Source organism: Aphidius gifuensis, linkage group LG3 (assembly GCF_014905175.1).
Source record: "Aphidius gifuensis isolate YNYX2018 linkage group LG3, ASM1490517v1, whole genome shotgun sequence".
Taxonomy (NCBI): domain Eukaryota; kingdom Metazoa; phylum Arthropoda; class Insecta; order Hymenoptera; family Braconidae; genus Aphidius; species Aphidius gifuensis.
The window spans coordinates 18,997,362-19,018,888 of record NC_057790.1 but is presented as its reverse complement, the minus strand read 5'-3'; the positions used below and the strand labels follow the sequence as shown (position 1 = coordinate 19,018,888).

Sequence of the window (21,527 nt, the reverse complement as noted above, 5' to 3'; positions counted from 1 at the left end):
TCTCATCGAAATACTTTGAAGATAAATACTTTGTACATTTTGTTTTTATTTTATTTGAATAACAGCTTACTGATTACATTTTTTTTATACACTTGAAAAAATTAATATTAACTAATGTATGTGAAGCATTTTAGAATAATTTATGAAAAATTACTACTAATTTTATTTTCATTAAAATCAATTGATTGCCAAAATTTTCCATCTCCAAGATTTGAATTTTTTTTCATTGTTACGTTATTTGGACCGGCAATTTGAAGATAATCAATAGCATCACTTAATTCATCTACTTTTAACCATTGACTTCCAGCATCAGGAACACTGATTTAAAAAAAAAAAAAAAATGAATTTAAATTATAACACAATTGATGTAAATAATTTTATTAATTATTGTTTTAACTTACCCAGTCGTGGCAAAAGACTCCCAAATATCAAGTAAAACATTTTGTACAATAATATCTGTGGCATTGAATATTTTAGTAGGTGAATAAACTATCAGCATATTGTCATCAGCATGGCTAGCACCTGCAAAATAAAAATGAATAAGTATAATTAATGATTAAAAAAAGAATATTTATTACTATTAACGTTAAATAATTAAGGTTTTTTTAAAAAAATTAAGTGTACACAGAAAAACGCACCAAGATTTTGCTTTGCAGTTGTAAAAAGATCACTCAAACTGTATTGACCTCTATGGCTATACAGATAAAACCAAACTGAATTTGTTTTAGCCATCATTTTAGCAGCTTTAACAGCATCCACAACATACAATCTATCACCAATAAGTTGAATTAATGGTTTAACTGTATCATTGCCAATTTTTTCATCACCCAAATAATGTTTTTTAATTTTATTTGAAACTTCAGACTGTTTAGACTTGGGAATTGTATAATTATAATCAAGTAGATGTGGAGCAATCTCATCCCAATTTTCATTTAACTCTGTCATGAGTTTTTCATGAGTTACAAATTCAGCACCTGGATAAAGGCCCTCTTCTGAAGTAACAGAAGTTAACCATGGTACATTTGCAGCATCACCACTTGCAATTATATCAATTGGTGAACGATCAATAAATGGTTTTGATGAATTTTTTTCAACTACTGGACCAAATGGTGTATAAGGATTGTAAAGCCATGGCTAAAATAATAATATAATATTTATAATAATTATTATAATAATAATATTTTTAATATGTTACCATAAATTTTCTAAGAAGTTGAACGATACTTTTAGCTGGTCTTGTCATTAAACACTTGATCATTCTTTTGGTGTTATGAGTAGGACAGCCCAAAATATCAGCAAGTTTTTTAGTTTTTTCTTCAGAATTTCCAGTTTGTGTCCAACAATCAAGAGCAGTACCACTCAATGATATTCCTCCTGTTAAAAAGTTAATTTTTTAAAATTATTAAACAAAAAAAATGCAATATATTTGAAATAATTAATTGAAATAAAAATACCATGAAATAATCCACGACTTAATGGACTTAAATAATGATAATGAACACTTGCAGCACCAGCACTTAAACCAACAAGAGTAATTTTCTCTGAATCACCACCAAAAAATTTAATATTATCTGATATCCAACGTAATGCTAAATTTTGATCTTTTAAACCCATGTTACCTGGTACCACGTCATCACCAGTACTTAGGAATCCTGTATTATTTATAATTTTCATAATTTAGTCAAGGTAATTTATATATATTTATTTTATTTATTATTTAACTCACCGAGCATTCCTAGACGATAATTAATAGTAACATAAACTACTTTTCTATCCATAAGATACTCTGGACGATTTTCATGACCATTTCCAAATTGAAAAGCACCAGAATGTATGTAAAATAGTACTGGTAATAATTTTGTTGAATTATCATCATCAGTAGGAACATAAATATTCAAGTAGAGACAATCTTCAGAACCATGAACAATGTCTTGGCCAATTTGTATTCTGTGTGAGTGTTGAAGACATTCTGATTCTGGTCGTTCTGCAAGGAGAACACCATCCCATGGTGATACATTTTCTGGAGGCTGTGTAAATATAAAATTTTTTAAAAATTATAATTTATTTTGCATTATTAAGAATTTAATTTATATATACCTGAAAACGAAGAGCTCCAACTGGTGGTTCAGCATATGGAATTCCTTCAAATGATTTAAATTCTCTTCCTTTAAAAGATTTTTGATAATATCCTTTAATTTTTCCAGATAATGTTTTAACAATTGGATTTGTTTTTACAATAAAAAAATTATTGAAAATTCCAAGTAAATATATTATTAAAGTAATATTGATTTTTGCCATTTTTATAACTTCTCCATCCAACTGTTTAATATATGATCTGATACTATGAGGAAGTTTAGAAAATAATTATATAAAGAAAAAATTTGCGGACGCTTCTTTATATATGTTTTACAGTTATGAATATTAATCGTATAATATTTGTATACTGATTAAACGATAAGAAAAAAAAAAACTCATATTTATCAATTTTAAGATAAAAAAAAAAAAAAGTCATGCGAAGTCCTTCTGTCATCGATACATTTGTTATTATCGTTATAAATATTATTTAAAATTGTATACGTTGCGTTATCATCATAATATTTTATAAATAATAATAAATTGTTATTAATATTTTTTTATGGAGCTAATATAATAAAAAATAAAAATCTTATTATATATTTTTAAAAGTTAATAATTAAAAATAAAAAATAAACAATAATTTAAACAAATGAATAATCAATGTAAATTTATTACAGAAAAAAAATACAATAATTATTATTTATTTAATTAATTTTATTAGTTAATAAAAAAAAATATAATGAAAGAAAGAAAGAAAAAAAAAAAAAGAATATTATAAATTTTATAAATTGGTCAAATGAAAAATATAAAAATGAGTAATAATAATATTTAAGTTATTTTTTTTTTAGTTTTGATTCTTTTATCTGATGTTCACCTGAATAAAGATGACTACGTAAAGCTGCAAGACCATAAAGTGAAATATCACAAAGTTTACATTGAAAATCTTTTGTTGGACAATCAGCAGAAGTAAGACCAGCAATTTTTTTAATTTCATCCAAATGTAATAGCAATGATTCACGTTTATTATCTTCAGCATCAAGAAGAAGTGCTTGATGAAATTTAAATATAAGTTTACTATCAATTTCACGTTCTTTAACTTTTGTAAAATTTGATGATTTATAACGATGCCATTGACTGTGTTTAACATCAATTTCACTTGGTACACATTCACGATTAATATCAAAAATTTTTAACAATATATCATGTATATTATTTTGTATTTTAAGTGTAATTTCAGCACGTTCTTTATCATCACAATCTGATTCATTTGTAATAAATATACCTTTACTCATCCAGTATCGTAATTTATTAATATTTTGTAAATCATTAATTGTAATATCAGCATCAAAATCAACATACATATCATGTTCTGGAAATAGACTTTGTTTGGTAGATTTATCATAACCAAGACCACAAAGAACACCAGTATTTCTTGTTCTAAGTGAATTACATCTAAGCTCAATTGTTGGAGCAAACATTAATGATATTAAACCACATAAACCAGGTATACATGGCATAAGAGTTGTGTTTATTAATGTTATATTATTTGAATTAATACTTTGTACTTCATTTGCAGCAACAAGAAGTCTTGAATAATTTTTATCAATACCAGAATCAAGAAGTACCGAATTAACAGATGATTCATGAACATGTATTTTAAATCCCATTGATATATTTGTTAAACCATAAAGTTTAACTTCAAGTGGTGAATATGGTCCACGAAGTTTAACATTATCTGTACAATCTTCAATACTTGGTGGATCAACATATGTATCAGCAAGATAAAGTTGACTATATTGCATTTCTTCACGATTAAATTTTTCTGATTTTGATAAATAATTATTATTCATACGTATTTCATGATTATCTTTTGATAAGAAATTTTCTTCATTAAATTCACCATATCCTTTTTCAATAAATAATTTATTTATATTTATTGCTTCATCATTTTTTGTTGTTATTATTAAATTAACTGACACAATACTATTAACAACTGAATAAATTTCAGCATTAATGCCTTTATTTCCATTAATTAATTTTGTTAATTCTTTTTTTGATTCAATTGACCAATCATCACTTGTCGTATTATTTATTGATAAAGGCTTGATATTTGTTAAACGACATTGAAATACAATTGATGGAATTTTAGATAATTTATGATCATCTGGTAATTTATGTATATCATATATTGACATAGATTTTGTAATACCAAAATCAATGAAAAATAACATTGCTAAAAATGTATTTTTTCCATTTTTTGTTATATTTTGTACAAGTGCACGTTTATATGAATTTTCATTGTCATCTGTATTTAATTGTGCAAGTACAAGTGTACCAATTTTTGGTGCTTTATCATCAAATTTTTCAAGTGTTTTATAATCAATTGTTTTTAAATTAAAATCAACTTCTTCATATAATTTTTGTATTTTATTATCATCAATACATGCCCAAAAAAAACCTGGATTAATAATATTTTTAATTATTATTTTAATTGTAGTTGTATCAATTGATGGAAGTATTGGACGTATATCAATGTATATTGAATTTTTAACTGGCATATTTTCTTTTGGTAAATAAATTGTTTGTGGTTTTTTTTCAATATTTAATTCATCAGCTAATTGATGTGCTTGGCTCAATGGCATAACTGGAATATTAATTGTATCACTAATTGAACGCATTTTAATAGCTTGATAAACAGACATTGGTATATCACCAACAATATTTTTACTTGTTAATTCTTTATTATCATTTGATAAATTAACTTCATAATTATTTTGTATATTACTAAATTCAATGAATACACGACTTGAATGATCAAATTTAACACCAATTTTATTGTTTGTTATACTTTTGCAATTTGAAAATATATCTTGAAATCTTTTTGCATAAAGCATACCAGGTTGTAACACAGGCCAACCAGATAAATATACAGTTTTTGTTGGATCTAAACCACCAGTACATCTTGTATTTTCTTTTTCATCATTATTTGGTTTTGTAATATAATAATGTGGATAAAATGCACCAGCTGTTATTAATTTTAATACAAAATATTTTTTATCTTCAGTCCATATAACTTTATTTGTTCCAACACTTTCTTTAATGCCCAATTTATCAAGTCTATCAGTGAGTTCATGAACAAGTGAATCAATTTCACGTAATACACGTACTTCAAGAAAATTTCTTTTAGCCCAAGCAATTTCTTCAGCATTTGTTTTAATTTGTAAATTTGATTTTTTATGACGCCAAATACGATATGCATTATAAAATGATATTCCATCACATGAACTATTTTGTGACCAAAATAATTTTGCATTATGAGCTGATAATTTTTTTTGAAATTGTGAACTAAACATATTTTTAACAGCCATACTTGCACCCATTATAATAGCCTCAGTTAATATACTAAAACAATTACCAAGAACAATTAATTTTGAAATATTTATGTCAACTGGTAATTCACCCATTATAATACCAAGATCAGTTAATGTACCATCACATGGATCATTATCATTTTCATCAATTAATATACCACCAGTTTCTTTGAGTAATTGTACAGCATAAAAAAGATTTGTTAAATCTGGTGGATCAAGAGCAAGTGCAAGTAATGCTTCTGGTTTATCTAAATCAAGTAATTTTGCTTTTATAAAAATTCTTGTTAATGGTGCTCTTAATATTTCTGGTGTATTTTCATCTTGTATTGTTGTATGATAAAATAATTTTGGTACTAAACGATAAACTCTACCATTCATAACTCTACCAGTACGTCCAGATCTTTGTTGACAATTTGATTTACTTGCCCATACTAATTCAAGTGATTGAAAATTTGTTTGTGAATCAGTTACAAGTTGTTTTGTTAAACAAAAATCGATAACATATTTTACATTTGGTACAGTTATACTACTTTCAGCAATATTTGTCGTTAAAATAACACGACGACAACCTTTTGGTACATTATAAAATATTCTTGATTGTTCTGAATTTGTTATCATTGAATGGAGTACAACTATTTCTAAATTTTTAACATCAATCAATACTCTATGCATTTCTTCAATTTCATATATTCCTGGTAAAAATACAAGTACTGTTGGTCGATTTTCAATTTTATTATCATCAGTTATTTTTGTTTTTTCAATTGTATCAAAATGTAAAATTAAATTTTTACATAAATTCAACATTTTTAATGTTATTGTTGGATTATTTTCAATTATTTCTGGTAGATCACCAAGTTCACGTAAATCAGATAAATAATATTCACGAATTTTAAAATGACTTGATTTAATGACACTTATAACTGGTGCATTTGTTAATTTTTTTCCAACATAAATTGAAAAATATTTAGCAAATTTATCAACATTTATTGTTGCCGACATTAATATTACCTTGACTGAACTTGAATTTGTACGTAATAATTTACGAACAACAAGAAGTAAAAAATCCATGTCTTGATCACGTTCATGAACTTCATCAATGATAATATGAGTAAAACTATTTAAGCTTTTTTCACGAATAAGTCTACAAAGTAATACACCAGTTGTGCAATATGTTAATCTGGTATCTTCTGATAATTGACTTGATAAACCAACTTTGTAACCAACAAGACTTCCCAATTTCCAGTTACGTTCTTCACAAACACGTTTTGCAATACTCATTGCTGCAATTCTTCTTGGTTGTGTTACTGTAATTATGTAAAATATAATTAAAATCAAAATTAATTAATAAATTTATCATTTAATTAATAATCGTGTTTTATTTTATCTTACCAACAATATTACATCCAACTTTATTTATAAAGCTATTTTCTAAAATATACTGAGGTACTTGGGTTGTTTTACCACAACCAGTTGGTCCTTGAATAATCACAACAGGATTTGTATTTATCATGTCAATAATATCTTCTTTAACTGATGATATTGTTAAAGTGTCTTGAGAAAATTTTCCAAATTCATATGTACTAGCAAGACGATCAACTTGTTCACTAGTAACTGTTGTTGTTTTTGAAACAACTGAATCAGTGTCATTGTCTTTACTTGAACGTAAACATGCAAGTGATCTCTGTAAAAATAAAACAGCGATATATATTTACAATTAATTAATTTATTATAATAATAAATACCTGGTAAAGTTTTTGATCTTCAGCTTTGATGTATGCTTCAGCATAATCAGTACCAGATGCAACTGTCCTCATGGATATGAGACTCATGTTGGAGATTGATCCAGAAATACTACCAGCATCATTAAAAGCTCTTCTTGATTTTTGTTGCAATGAACTACGCCTATTTTCAATACCAAAAACCTCTTTTGGATCCATTGTGTTAACCTGCAACAACAATCATTTAATAAGAGTACTATTATTATTATATTGATAAGGAGACAAACAAATTATTTTTAATTATCTAATAATTTATTACGTTTTTAATTATTAAAAAGAAAAGAAATGTGAACATGTATGAATAAAAAAAAAAAAAAATTGCTTCTACGCATTAGTTTGACTTGTTTTATTTTTATTTTGATTAATTAATTTAATATTGTTTAATTTATATTATTATTAACTATCTATTGTTGAATATATTGAGAATTTAATTTAGATTATTAAATTAGATATATATTTTTACCGTTATTGAATGTGATTTTGTTTTTGTTTTTTTATTTATCACCAAGATTAGACTAACGATCTTTTCGTGTGTAATAAGAAGACCACACTTGAAATCCTTTGTGCCTTTGTATGCCCAGATTTAGAGAGAAAGAAAGAGAAATTAAAGAGAGAGACAAAAAAGAGAGACTGAAAAATATGAGAGATTGTAGTGGGGATTACGTGAATTGAGATCAGAGAGAGAGAGAGAACCAATGGGAAATCAAATCCGATTTGGCGCTGAAACTATTTTTAAATTTATCATAATTATTTAAATAACTAATTAATAATTTAAATAAATATTTTTTTAATTAATTAATTAAAAATTTATTATATATTTAAACAATTAATTATCTAATAATAAATTATTAATATTAAAAACTATAAAAAAATATTGGAAAAAAAAAAACAAATAAATTGGACCAATAGGGTTGTTGATGAAAAAAAAAAAAAAACAAAAACAAAAACAATATGGCGCTTGGATGATGTAATAAAAGGGTAAAGACAAACGCAAAAATGAGTAAATATTTTTTGAGTGATGAATTTATCATGAGTGAGTGAAATGAGTGAATAGATTTCAGTGACTCGTCAGAGTGATGTGCAAGTTTAATTGAGTGTAATAAATAAAATAAACAAATGATATTAATTAAAAAAAAAAATAAATAAATCATACACATAAACCAGAGATGCCCAGAAGTGATATAATTGAAATAATCACGCCATTACGTGCAAACAGATGACCTCTCACTAGGTAAGATAAAATTCCAAAAATGTTTTTATTAAATTTAATAAATTGATAAATGATAAACCCACTCAATGACACAGAAATATTGAAAAAAAAAAAAGGCACTTTTATGTAATATCATTTAGTTACATTGGTTGTCTTGTGGTACAAAGTGTAGACATTACGTTCATCAAGATGATCCAAAAACATGATGATAATCTAAATTCCCTGAATTTATTGAAGGTACTTGAAAAATTATTAAGTACTCAAATAAATATTCTATAAATAAACCAACCTGTAAAATAGATTGATAATTTAGTTAATAAAAAATTAAATTAAATTATTAAAAATATAAAATCAATTCTAATAATAGCTGTTATACTAGATTAGATGAATTCCTTAAATAAAATATTTTGATTGATGTGATTGATAATGTTATCAAACAGATTGTGGTATAATATATATAGGTCTTACTTTTAAAATTATATTTAATAAACGATATGGCGTGGTCAGTATTTTCGTTAATTTGCTTTTGCTCTGTGACATCAATTGCATTTGGTGTTGATACATATAAAAATCCTCATTTTTTACCTGAACATGATACAATTGTGCATTTATTTGAATGGAAGTGGAATGATATTGCTGAAGAGTGTGAAAACTTTTTAGGACCAAAAGGCTTTGGTGGTATCCAAGTAAGTTTAATTTACTTAATTGATTAATTTTTTTTCATCAACAAAATATAATAAAATTTAATAAATATTTAAAGATTTATCAATGATATATTTTATGAATGTTAAAATATATTTTTTAGATATCACCTGTTCAAGAGAATGTGATAATTTCAACAAGACCATGGTGGGAACGTTATCAACCAATTTCATATAAATTTATAACTCGTTCAGGAAGTGAAGATGAGCTGAAGAACATGTTGAAAAGATGCAACAAAGCAGGTGTTAGAATATATGTTGATATTATTCTTAATCATATGTGTGCTGATCAAGAAGGTGATGCAATTGGAGTCGGTGGTTCACATGCAGATCCAGCATCAAGAAATTACTATGAAGTACCATTTGATAAATCTGATTTTAACGAATTATGTACTGTTACTGCTTACAATGATCCTGTTCAAGTAAGAAATTGTGAACTTTTTGGATTACATGATTTAAATCAAGGTGTTGAAAATGTGAGATATAAAATTGTTGGTTTTATGAATGCTCTTATTGATATTGGAGTTGCTGGTTTCAGGTAAATACAATATATAAAATACAATTTTTTTAATATTCAAAATAAATAAATAAATGTATTTTTTTTTTTTCTTTTAGAGTTGATGCAGCAAAACACATGTGGCCTGCTGATTTAGAAATAATATATTCACGTCTTGATAATTTAAGTATTGCTCATGGCTTTGAAAAAAATTCAAGACCATTTATTTATCATGAAGTTGTTGATGGAGGAAGTATATCAGTAACAGAATACAATGGTCTTGGAGTAATAACTGAATTTAAATATTCAACAAATCTTTATGATGGAATAAAAGGATTAAATCCACTCAAATGGTTTGCTAATATTGGTGAAGAATGGGGACTGATGAAAAATTCTGATGCATTAGTATTTGTTGATAATCATGATACTCAACGTAGTGGTTACTTGGCAAAATCATTGACACACAAAGAATCTAAACTTTATAAAATGGCTGTGGCATTTATGTTAGCACATACATATGGTCTTCCACAAATTATGAGTTCATTTTCATTTGATTCACCTAATCAAGGTCCACCAGCAGATTCACAAGATAATATTATTTCACCTGTTTTCAAAGAAGATGGTAGTTGTGATGATGGTTGGATATGTGAACATCGCTGGCGTCAAATTTATAACATGGTTAATTTTCGTAATATTGTTAATAACAGCACAATAACAGAATGGTGGGATAATTGGAACAGTCAAGTTGCTTTTTCACGTGGTAATGCTGGTTTTATTGCTATCAATTCTGATTCATATGATCTTAAAACTGATATTCATACACAACTACCAGCTGGTACATACTGTGATATTATATCTGGTTATAAAAAAAATAATACATGTACTGGAAAAACTGTTGTAGTTAATTCAACTGGATGGGCATATGTTGAATTATTATTAAATGATGAAGATGGAGTTCTTGCAATTCACAAAAATGTTAGTTGAATAATTTTTTTTTCAATTTATAAATATTGTTTTAATTTTTTTCTTTTAATTTTTTTAATGATAATTTTTTATGTTATACAGGAAATGCTGAAAATTGATTGAAAATTCCAAAGAGATGATTAAAGAATTTTTTTTTTTCGTTTTATTTATAATGTGTATATTTAATTGTTTATTTATTTATTTTGTTCATATATGAATAATAATGAGAATATTAATAAAAAAAAATAATAATTGTTAGTTTTATTTAATGATGAATGTTGTTGAATATTTAAACAAATTAATGATGAGTTTATTTTTATTAATTTACATGTTTACTTAATTTTATGTATAGAAGGTATTAAAAATTGCCTCTTCAGGTTCTTCTTGTGATTGTTGAATGTCACACCAACCCCATATCTCGTGACTTCCATCACCAGTTTTTAAACAACGTTTTTTTATTGTTTGCTCAGATACACAATTAACATCATATATCCAGCCAATTTTTTCTAATAATTTGATAAATCCAGTTGTCCAATTAGACATGTAATGATAATACTCTGATGTTTTATAATCTGATGGAAATGTATAGTGAAAATTGTTACATTCTCCGCCAAGTATTCCCAAACTTTCTATATAATTTTTGCTGGAATTGATTTGCCTTGAAAAATAAATAAAAATATATTAGCAAAGTGAAAATACTTATAAAAAAAAAAAAAAACAATTTAATTTATGTTTGAAATTAACTTACTTGTCATATGGTCTACCATAATCATTATGAGTCACTAGATTTATAAAAAATGTTTCATATAATCCAATCGTGTAACGTAAAAAAATAGTAATTAAAATAGCATTAATCCATGATTCATTCCAAAAATATACTGGTATTATTGATGGTAAAATAAATGAAACCAATAAAACCAGGATCACATAGTATCTGTCGAAATAATAAAGTTTTTATTTCAAATTAAAAGCAATACCTGAATGTAGTAAATGAATTTTTTTTTTTGGGAAATAACTAACTTTTTTTGAAATATAACAACATTGTCAGTTTCAAGATCTTGTAAATCAATATGTTTTTCAATATTATCAGTATCTTTGTTCTCTTTGAATATTAATAATTTAACATGAGAAAAAAAAAAACCATAAACAGAATTACAAGAATCAGTTTTTGTTTCCATGTACTTGTGATGTGCTCGATGATCTTTAGCCCATTTCCAAATTGAATTCTACAAAATGAAAATTATTTTAAACTATATTTTTGGAATAGCTTTTCATTCTAAATCGTTGGAATTTTTTTTTTTTTTATTTACCTGGTTAGCTAATGTGCTGAAAAACATTAGAATAACACGAAGTAAAAAATTTGCTTTGTATGCATTGTGTGACCACAATCTGTGTGCACCAGCATTTATTCCAAATTTACCAAGTAAAAATAAAATATAAGCTAAATTAATTCAACAAAAAGTATAAATTTATTTTTACATATTTTATTTATTTATAAATTGAAAATAAATATTTAAAACTTACAAAAAATCGTGGTGATAATTTTAGCTGATGTAAAAACAAAATAAAGTCCACTAATAGCAGATAAATGAATAAAAATAAAAACAACAGTCCAGATAATTTGTTTAAAAAATTTTTTTTTAAACTTTTTCATTAACAAATGTTTAGAGTTAATTTTTTCAATTTTGTTTTCGGAAAATTTACTTGACATTTTAAATTTTATCAACACAGCTAAAACAATATATTTTTATTTTTTTAGTTACATAAATCTAACAAAAAAGATATTTATTTATTTGTTAAATTTAATTTCTAGACATAATAATTATCGTATGAACAGATAGAACAATTCAATATCAACTGAAATATAAAATATTACAATTGACTATTACAATGATATACATATATAAATTAAAATTATTCCAAATGAATCATAATTTATTCATTTATTTTTTATGCCACTATTAAACTTGGAAATTAAAATTATTATAATTTTATTTGCATAGTATATTGTCGTTCTTTTAGAAGCGCATTTATCAGCTTACTGAGTTTAAAGTTGTTGAGTTTGGGGTTAATTTATGACCTTAATGACAATATATAAAATAAACAATCATACAATTATTATTATAGAATATATATTTAAATCACAACACAAACATATCTTCAAAGAAAATGAATCAAATAATTCTCTATTTATTCAATGATAAATTATTATTAATTTTAATTAAAAAACTCTATTAAAATAATTCAAAATTATTTCAACAATAAAAACAATTATTGTTATAAATAAACTAGTTATGAGAAAAAAAAATGTCATTTTTAAATCATGAAAATTAAGTTTTTTTAATTCTGAGACATTATCATCTTTTGATATTTTCAAATTTACATGAGTATTTTTTTCCCAATACATTAATAAACCACTTTCCATAATTTTTAAATGATAATCATTAAAACGTTTTGATGGTGGCCAAGTTTTTCTATACAAATATGATTCACTTCTTGTAAATAATGCTTTTTTTGGTAAATGATATTCATTTGCCCATAATTTTGACGATTTTTTTAATCTACGAGCATATGGATCAAGTGTTATACATGCTTCATTATTTTGTGTTATATTTTCATAACAAAATCTATGATTTTTATCTAAAACATGTAAATTATTAATATCATTTAAATCAAGTAATTTAATTAAAAATTTTTCAACATAAATTTTATAATTTAAATTATTAATATCTGATATTTCTTCAATATTATATTGAGTTTTTGCAACAGTTAATGATGATACCAAATCACCCGGATAAATTGTATTCATTATAAAAAAAAATATAATTATAAAAAATAATACAATACGTGTATATAATTTTTTTGGTAAATCAATAAGTGATATACTTAAAATAATTTTTAATATAATTAAAAAATTATTTAATTTTTTGTATTTTATATAATAAATAAATATAAATATCAATCCAAATGATAGAAATATTATATAAAGACGTAATGGTGATTGTAAAATTAATTCAAAATTAGATAAATATTTTATTTTTGATATTGTTGTAAATTTTACTGGTATACGTAAATCAGTTGGTATTAAATTTCCATTTGAAAAAATTGCCATTGATACAATAAATATGTCCCAATAATAAAATGAATCATCATCATTTTTATCAATCGTTTCATTGTTATTGACATCTAATAATTTTATAATCATTGATCGATGAGTTTTAGTTGAATTTATTGTTGCATTCATTTTTAATAATGATAATAAATTTACTTCAGCATCCATTCCTGTAAATGTTATCATGCCATTTATTTTTTTGACAACTAATGAAGGTTCTGATGGAACAAAACTGACATTGACTGGATATTGTCCTAAATCATTTGTTTGATCAAATATCAAACTTTTACAAATTAAATTATTTTCATGACTTTTTTTAACATTGTAATATTGTTTAAACAAAGTCCAAGGATGATTGTGAATACCTGGTATAATTTTATCAATAATCCAAGGTTTTGGAGCTTCATTTGTATATGGATTGTATGAAAATAATTTCAAATTTTTATCTTCAAAACATAAATAAATAACACGAAGTAATTCTAGTTTCCAAGCTGTCAATAAATACTTTTGAGCTTTATCATTGCAATCATCATGTGAATTTTTTATTTCAATTAAATCTGTTATAATTGTCAGTCGATTTGTATTCCAAAGATTTGAATTATATTTTAAATTATTCAAATATCCATAAAGATTTTCCATTGAACTTTTTATGACAAGTAAAGTTTGTGATAAATTTTGTGAATAATAAGGGAAATATATTTTGTTATTAAAAATTTCCCATTTGATATTTTTGTTGATTAATATTATTGAAGGAGACGATATCAATTCTGATGTTAAACTAAATTTTTTAGAGTCTTCAGTTATCATGACAATGGCTTTTGTTTCATTGAAGCAATCATTGACAATATCAATCTGTATATTAAATTTTTTTTTTTTAAATTAAAATATAATGTAAATTCAAAAAATTATACTCACCATGAATTTATCTGAATTCAACAGTGTGATTTTTTTTTCTTGTTGATTTTTGTTGAAAAAAAACCATTGATTATTATTTTGATGATTTATAGCAGGTGGAATCCATTGGATAATAAAAAAACTAATTAAATAATTTGTAAAAATAATATTCATTATTATTTGCAAATTTTTTTTGTCATAAAATGTAATCACGATATTTTATTTTTTTCTTATAAAAAATATAAAGATTATATGAGCACTCTTATAACTGCACAATTTATATTTTATGGAATTTTACGATTTGACCGAACAACAACTGCTGAATTAATAAAACATGCATTTTATAGCTTTTTTCATTAATCATTTTTTTTATTTTTATTATTTTTATTCTTGATAAATATTGGTGATGGTAATCTTGTTGTTAATTTGCTAAAAGCACTGATGAAGATTTCCATGGTGATTATTTTTTTAGATAATACAATTTTTTATATATCAATAAAATATATTATAATAAATTATGTAAATTTAATCATTTTAAATTTTTTTTGATTGATTGTACTTAATTTCATTTGATAAATAAGACTTGGAATATTGTTCGTAAGATGGCAGCTGTATTCAGCTAACAAACTTATACTAAAAAAAAATAAATAATTTCTATATTTTTATTATACATTATACTATTTTTATTTTAAAAAAATTGCATAAAATTAATTTTAAATAAGAAAAATTATTTTTTTTTTTTCTCTTCTTAAAATAGATAAATGAAAATAAACAATAGGACAATAATTGTAATTGTATACATGCACTTTGTAGCGAAGATAATAATTATTTAAAATTAAAAAAATTAAAAATTCCGTTAGAAAAAAATGTTTATAAATATATAAAATATATATAATAAAATAAATTTTTTTTTAAATTTATATAAATAGTAATAATATTATCAATTTAAAATAAGAGATAAAGATTAAAAATATAATGTTGTCACGGCCCTGAATGAATCGAGTTCTTCGAGTAGATGCGCTTGGCTGGCTGGACCTTTCCAAGAGGCAGCACAACTTCAAAGTTTCTTCAGGCCGAACGAAGTTAACTTATGAGTTGAACAACCCCCTGTAATGTTATGTATAATCTATACATATATATAAATAAATATACATAATAATAATGTCCAATCGGTAAATAACATCGTAATATACAAAAATAACTTGATGAAAATCAATATTCAACAATATTTTATCATCATTATCCTTGCATTAATTGGCCCATGTCAAATTAAATAAATAATGAATATATAAAAAAATAAAACTATACACTTTAAAAAGCTTAAAAATAAGAGGAAAAAAAAATATATAAAACTTTAATGATCACGCAAACAAAAATCCGTTATCAAATTTTTTCGCAATAACTTGTATAATAAAAAATAAATAAATCACATTCAAATTATAGCTAGCCAAAAAAATAAAAATAAATAAATATTAAAAATATATTAATAAATAAAATAAGAAGGGGTATAAATTCACTGGATATATTTAATGAAATTAAAACCGGCTCTTCAAGTATATAGAAAATAATTTAATTTGCGAAAAAAAAAATATAATAATTTCCCGGAATTTATTTGCCTAATTGAAGATGTTTAATTATTATTTATTTTTTTTATAAACAAATATAAAAAATATAATAATAAAAAAATATAGACATTGTCACTAGGTAGATGTAGAACTTGAAAAATTTATTAAAACGTGAACATGAAAAATGCCAAGTGAATGAAGAAATCAAAAAGATGGAAAGAAAAAAAAAATTGTCATTTTAAATAAAAATAAACAATAATATATATATTATTATAAAAGGGTGAAAAAATAAAGGACAAAAATTGCAGATGAAAAGTAGATAGTAAAAATAAAAAAATATAAATAATGCCAGAGTAAGACTAAAGCATAGGGTAACTGCGGTAAAACGTGAGGTAAGACCTCGGAGGGGAAGACACTGAGGTTGAATAAAAAAAAAAAAAAAAAGGATTGGATGGGATTGACTTCATGGAGTCAACGTTCCAAACGGGTCAGCGACCACTATCTCTTTACACGCTTATATCTCCTCTCTCTTATTTTTATTTTTCTCTTTTACCTCTGCATATTCTCCTTCTTTTTAACTCTTTTTTTTTTTTTCATTTTTTTTCCACTACAACCACTCAACACCGATCTCCTCCACCGACGACCCTTAAATGCAAAAAATTGCATTTTTAAATTTTCATATACTCTCTTGAATTTTAGCCATTTTCATTATACTCCCTATTATCAATAATTTCCGTTTGAAATAATTTATAATTTTCTTTGAATTTTATAAATTAAACATTCGCTTTATAATTGAGACAAATTTTTAAATATAATAATTGTAAAAGATAAAAAAAATTATTCTTGAATTTATCTGTAAATTTATATTTATCTTTCACTTATCTTTTTTTTTTTTTTTTTTAAGAAAAAGGTTCAGATTGTGAGTTCAGGTGAAATAATATAATTTAAGATATAAACTTATCTTTATTGAGATTGAAATATTTTCCTGTTTTTTTTTTTTTATTATTATTTGTAAATAGTATTTATTAAGGTGGGTTGTATATTCAATACAAAATGGCATGAGTTTTGTTGCCGGGGCCGCAATGGGAACGTGACGTGACAAGGCCGGCTATTGTCGCGAGACCGATGAGGTCGTTTATGGTTGAGCAACTATATTGCGAATTATATATCCGTGATATTATGTATATATTAATAAATAAATTTTCATAGTATAAAAAATAAATAAAGAATTTATCCCCCTGAATTTCGCTTGAAAAAAAAATAAATTATAATATTCTATTAAAATTATTAAATCAATTGATGAATTTCATTTTTTTAAATGTGTTTTAAAATAATTTTAATATATATACTTTTATCATCAGTCATTTGTACATTAAATTTCATTTCAACATATATAGAAATTTAATTTCAAAATATACAAGTTATTTATTCTCAATTATAAACATCCGGATTTCCTTCATAATCTCGATCAATTTATAAATACTAAGAATATATATTTATCATGTACGAATGAAAAAATTAAAGGAAAATTTTTAATACTCTCTGATGGTGTATATAAAATAAGTACATGTACTCAAACAACAACCTGGCTATTACAATGTTTACCTGCATGATTGCAAGTAATCGAAATATACTAAAAATAAAAATACAAAAGTACGTTTAAATGTGTGAAGAATTACATATATTTCATTAAATTAAAAAAAAAAAATTACATATATAGGATATAAAATTTATTTATATATTATTTACACTAATTATTATATGAAACTTGTGCATTTATATTTCCCATAAGTTGATATATTTTTGTAGGGAAAGTTGAAAATTAAATTAGCTTTTTAGTAAATAAACTTGATTCAATTTTTAATTTCACTTAAATCTAGCTAAACAACATAATAATTTTTTTATTTTTTTAAATTGATTTTATATTTATATTATAAAACATCAAAGACTTTGTATTTAATTGTATATTTTTTTTCCTCAATTCATTGATTAAAAAGTCTGTTATAAAAATATAAAAAAAAAAAAAAAAAAAAGTTTTAAATGTAGAAATTACATCAAATTACAAAAATATAAATGAATAAAAAATTATTTACTTTTTTTTTTTTTTTTTAATTTCCAAGTTAAAAGGCTTTTGATGAGTTTGAAAAAAAATAAAATAATAATAATAATAATAAAGATAAAGATAAAAAATGGCTAGACAAAAAAAAAAAAAAAAATTCAAGGGACGATGAGTCGTCGATCGACGTCTATGGCAAGCACCTTACATAACTGTGTGTACAAAGTTGTGAACGATTCCAAAACTGGATATACGAGTCCTGGAATAAACGGCTTTCAGGGCAATATACACAACAACTTGTATTATACATATTAAAAATTTATATATATATATACACCTTGTATGAGACTTATAACTCTCTCTCATCTACTATTATATAAAATTAAAATTTGTTTGTCGTGTTAGGTCCCACCGACAAATTTTTATTCAGCCGGAACACCACCGCCCTATCGAATAATAAAGCTCAGAAATTTCACGGGAAATCCGGTTAAAACCTGTGACTCTGGAAAAATTGCATAGTCACTTAAATATAATAAATTTACTTTTTTTTTTCAAATTTTTTTCAATGTAATTCATCATTTAAGACTATTCCATTTTTTTTTTTTTTTTTTTTCAATTATCAAAATAATAATTAATTTATATCAGTTTACATTAATTTTATAAATCAATGTAAACTTTGACTTTAAAGATTTCACTTTTCACATCAATTTATCATGTTTATTTTATTTTTTTTTTTATGATTGATTTATATTTATTGCAGATAATTTATCAATATTATATGTATGTATATGAATTTACTAAAGAGATTACGTTAATATTTTTTTTTAAATTGATGAATGATTTTTATCATAATCCAAAGAGCTTTTCCTTTTTTTTTTTATTACCCTTCTCTCACATAGCTCTACTTTTCCAAAAGATAAATAAAATGTGGCTGTGGTGTATTTAAAATTGTTTCATATGGTTCACATATATGAAAAAAAAATAAATAAATAAAAAACCAGGTATATAGTAAATTTTTACGAGGGTGCATTTCAAGTTTCATTGTTGTAAAATACTACTTTCAGAACCCCTGATGGATTCCCCTTAATTCTCCAATGGGTGCCCTCAGGTCATTTTTTTTTTGGTCAGGTGAAGAAGCCTTGTTGATGGCAGGTGCATTAACACTTTTATATTTATTTTCATACATATATATTACTCACTGACACAAAAAATAAACTTACATTAAACTTTAATTATTCAAATTTATTTATTTTAATTTATATTATTTCAATTAAAAAATTCATTAATCTATTATTTTAAATTATACTTTTTTTATTATTGTTTTTTTTATTTTTGCAAGAAAGGAAAAATATAATATTGCCATTACTGTTATTTGACTTGTTCCTTGATGAATTTCATAATGTTTTATAAACGTCAGACACCTGTCGTTTGTATGTATATATATTCTCATCTATATACATAAAAAATCATAAAGAAATACATTCAGGTACTATGTCTATGAGGCTGATGTTGAGAAAGAAAAATAAAAAATAAATAAAATACACGAGTGATGATGCGAGACCATGATTCCACTTTTATCCGTATATACATGTCGGGATAGACTACTTCGTGAGGTAACAGAGATTCACGCTTTTAAACATTCAAAAGAAATATATATATATATATGAGGAACTCAAACAACTCAAGTCACCACGAGGAAGAGATGAAGTAAAAAAAATGACAGTAAGATTCCAACACGTATACTTGAATCACTTTTTTTTTTTTTTTATTATTATTAACAAAAAGGAGCATGGTGTGTGATTGTTTGCCATCAAGATCCTTTTATCTTTTTAAAAAAAAATAGATAAAAATTTAATAGTCTTGGAGTAGACTTTTATATATATTCAACAAAAATATCCTTAAAAAAATTTTAATATAAAAAGTTAAATTTTAAAATGAAAAATATTATTAAATTTTTGTTAAATAATTAATGTAAAAAATTTTTATTAATAATTATTTAAATTATTATAAATTGCGCATGCGCCTTTTTTTTTTTTTTTTAAATTTCTCAAGTTACTGATGTTTTATGTGTGCACTTGTTTGATACGCGCTGTTGATTTTAACCAATCCTGGATGGTCGAGCAACAGGTGATCAACCAATCGGTGAATTATACTATGCTTGTAGTGAATTATATATATTTTTATAACTAAAATTAAAACAGCTTAGAACACCTTCTCCGTCTGTTTCTCCATTTTTTTTTATTTCTTATTCAACAATCATTATTATCATTATCATAGAAAAAACTGTTCGAAGTTCAAGTTGATCTGCTTCTTGTTTTTTTTCCCCTTGGACTTTCTATATTTTTATTCTAATTGTTTATTTTATATATTTATGTTTTTTAAAAATGTCTTATTGATTGATCAATCATATCCTTGATTCATAGCTACATATATTTTCAGGTCAAAGTTGATTTGAATCTTGATAACTTTGATTGAAAATAAAAAATAAAAATAACTATATTATTATATAAATAAAAAAATGAAATTTATCATTGTGCAATATATAATATATTATATTGTATATTCACATAATTTTTAAATCATTTTTTTATTATTATTTTTTATATAATTTAATATACAAAGAGATAAAAAAATAGTACATAATTCAATTTTACTTGTCAAGTTGTAAAACCACAATAATCTTTGTTATATACTTGAACCACAAAAATGTTGTTAAATTAAAGAAAAAAAAATTATTTCGTGCTTATAAATTTAAAGAGATTTCTTGATTATTTAAATAAAACAAATACATATTTAGAAAAGATAAATATAGTTTTTTTTTTTCAAGAGGAATGTAAAGAGATATATAATATTGTATTTATATTCACCAAAAGTATATAACGGAAAAAAAAAAAATTATTGCGTATATATAAATTGTTCTCACGGGAATAATATTCAATAATGAATTAAACTGTGAGAATAATAAATTACAAAATTAAATTTTTATAACAAATTAAAAAAAAATTAATATATAATTAAAACATTAAGAAATTTAATTTAAAATAAAAAAGATTATTTTTTTTGAATGAAATTTATCAAGTCAGTATGATTGTAATATTTTTTATTACATTAAAATAATAAAAAGAAAAAACTTTTTATTCATTCAGGTATAGCGTTTCATCAATAACACCGTAGCAATGCATGTTAAAAAAAAAAAAAAAAACATAACAAACCACCAAGTCTTTAAACGGCAAAATATCGAGTACATGTAACTCAAATCCATAAGGTAATCAAGTACAACAATAGAAAACCATATCGTACAATAA

The 21,527-nt window shown here is 23.8% G+C and overlaps 4 protein-coding genes across 5 annotated transcripts; 1 reads left to right on the top strand and 3 right to left on the bottom strand.

The window, feature by feature from the left end:
• Positions 1-101: 101 nt before the first annotated feature.
• On the bottom strand, positions 102-2,400 carry LOC122852485 (venom carboxylesterase-6-like). Its single transcript, XM_044152329.1, has 7 exons — positions 2,098-2,400; positions 1,727-2,027; positions 1,455-1,652; positions 1,196-1,374; positions 639-1,134; positions 402-522; positions 102-318 (listed from the first exon to the last, which is right to left on the bottom strand). Exons 1-7 carry the CDS (start codon positions 2,296-2,298, stop codon positions 141-143), a joined length of 1,674 nt encoding a protein of 557 aa, XP_044008264.1. The 5' UTR covers positions 2,299-2,400; the 3' UTR covers positions 102-140.
• Positions 2,401-2,873: 473 nt separating this feature from the next.
• LOC122852467 (probable ATP-dependent RNA helicase spindle-E) lies at positions 2,874-7,829 on the bottom strand. The gene is made up of 4 exons (XM_044152295.1): positions 7,689-7,829; positions 7,190-7,393; positions 6,837-7,128; positions 2,874-6,751 (listed from the first exon to the last, which is right to left on the bottom strand). The coding sequence occupies exons 2-4, from the start codon at positions 7,382-7,384 to the stop codon at positions 2,910-2,912; spliced, it is 4,329 nt and encodes a 1,442-aa protein (XP_044008230.1). The 5' UTR covers positions 7,385-7,393; positions 7,689-7,829; the 3' UTR covers positions 2,874-2,909.
• A 1,100-nt stretch (positions 7,830-8,929) lies between these two features.
• LOC122851002 (alpha-amylase 2-like) lies at positions 8,930-10,735 on the top strand. Its single transcript, XM_044150047.1, has 4 exons — positions 8,930-9,121; positions 9,241-9,674; positions 9,752-10,607; positions 10,698-10,735. The coding sequence occupies exons 1-4, from the start codon at positions 8,930-8,932 to the stop codon at positions 10,716-10,718; spliced, it is 1,503 nt and encodes a 500-aa protein (XP_044005982.1). The 3' UTR covers positions 10,719-10,735.
• A 7-nt stretch (positions 10,736-10,742) lies between these two features.
• LOC122852496 (acyl-CoA Delta-9 desaturase-like) lies at positions 10,743-12,454 on the bottom strand. Of its 2 annotated transcripts, none has more exons than XM_044152347.1 (5): positions 12,120-12,454; positions 11,906-12,036; positions 11,616-11,821; positions 11,344-11,529; positions 10,743-11,253 (listed from the first exon to the last, which is right to left on the bottom strand). In XM_044152347.1, the coding sequence occupies exons 1-5, from the start codon at positions 12,304-12,306 to the stop codon at positions 10,938-10,940; spliced, it is 1,026 nt and encodes a 341-aa protein (XP_044008282.1). In that variant the 5' UTR covers positions 12,307-12,454; the 3' UTR covers positions 10,743-10,937. The 2 variants fall into 2 exon arrangements, with proteins under 2 accessions (XP_044008282.1, XP_044008283.1); XM_044152348.1 differs by having other exon boundaries at positions 10,879-11,253; positions 11,906-11,984; positions 12,120-12,167.
• Between the last annotated feature and the right edge of the window lie 9,073 nt (positions 12,455-21,527).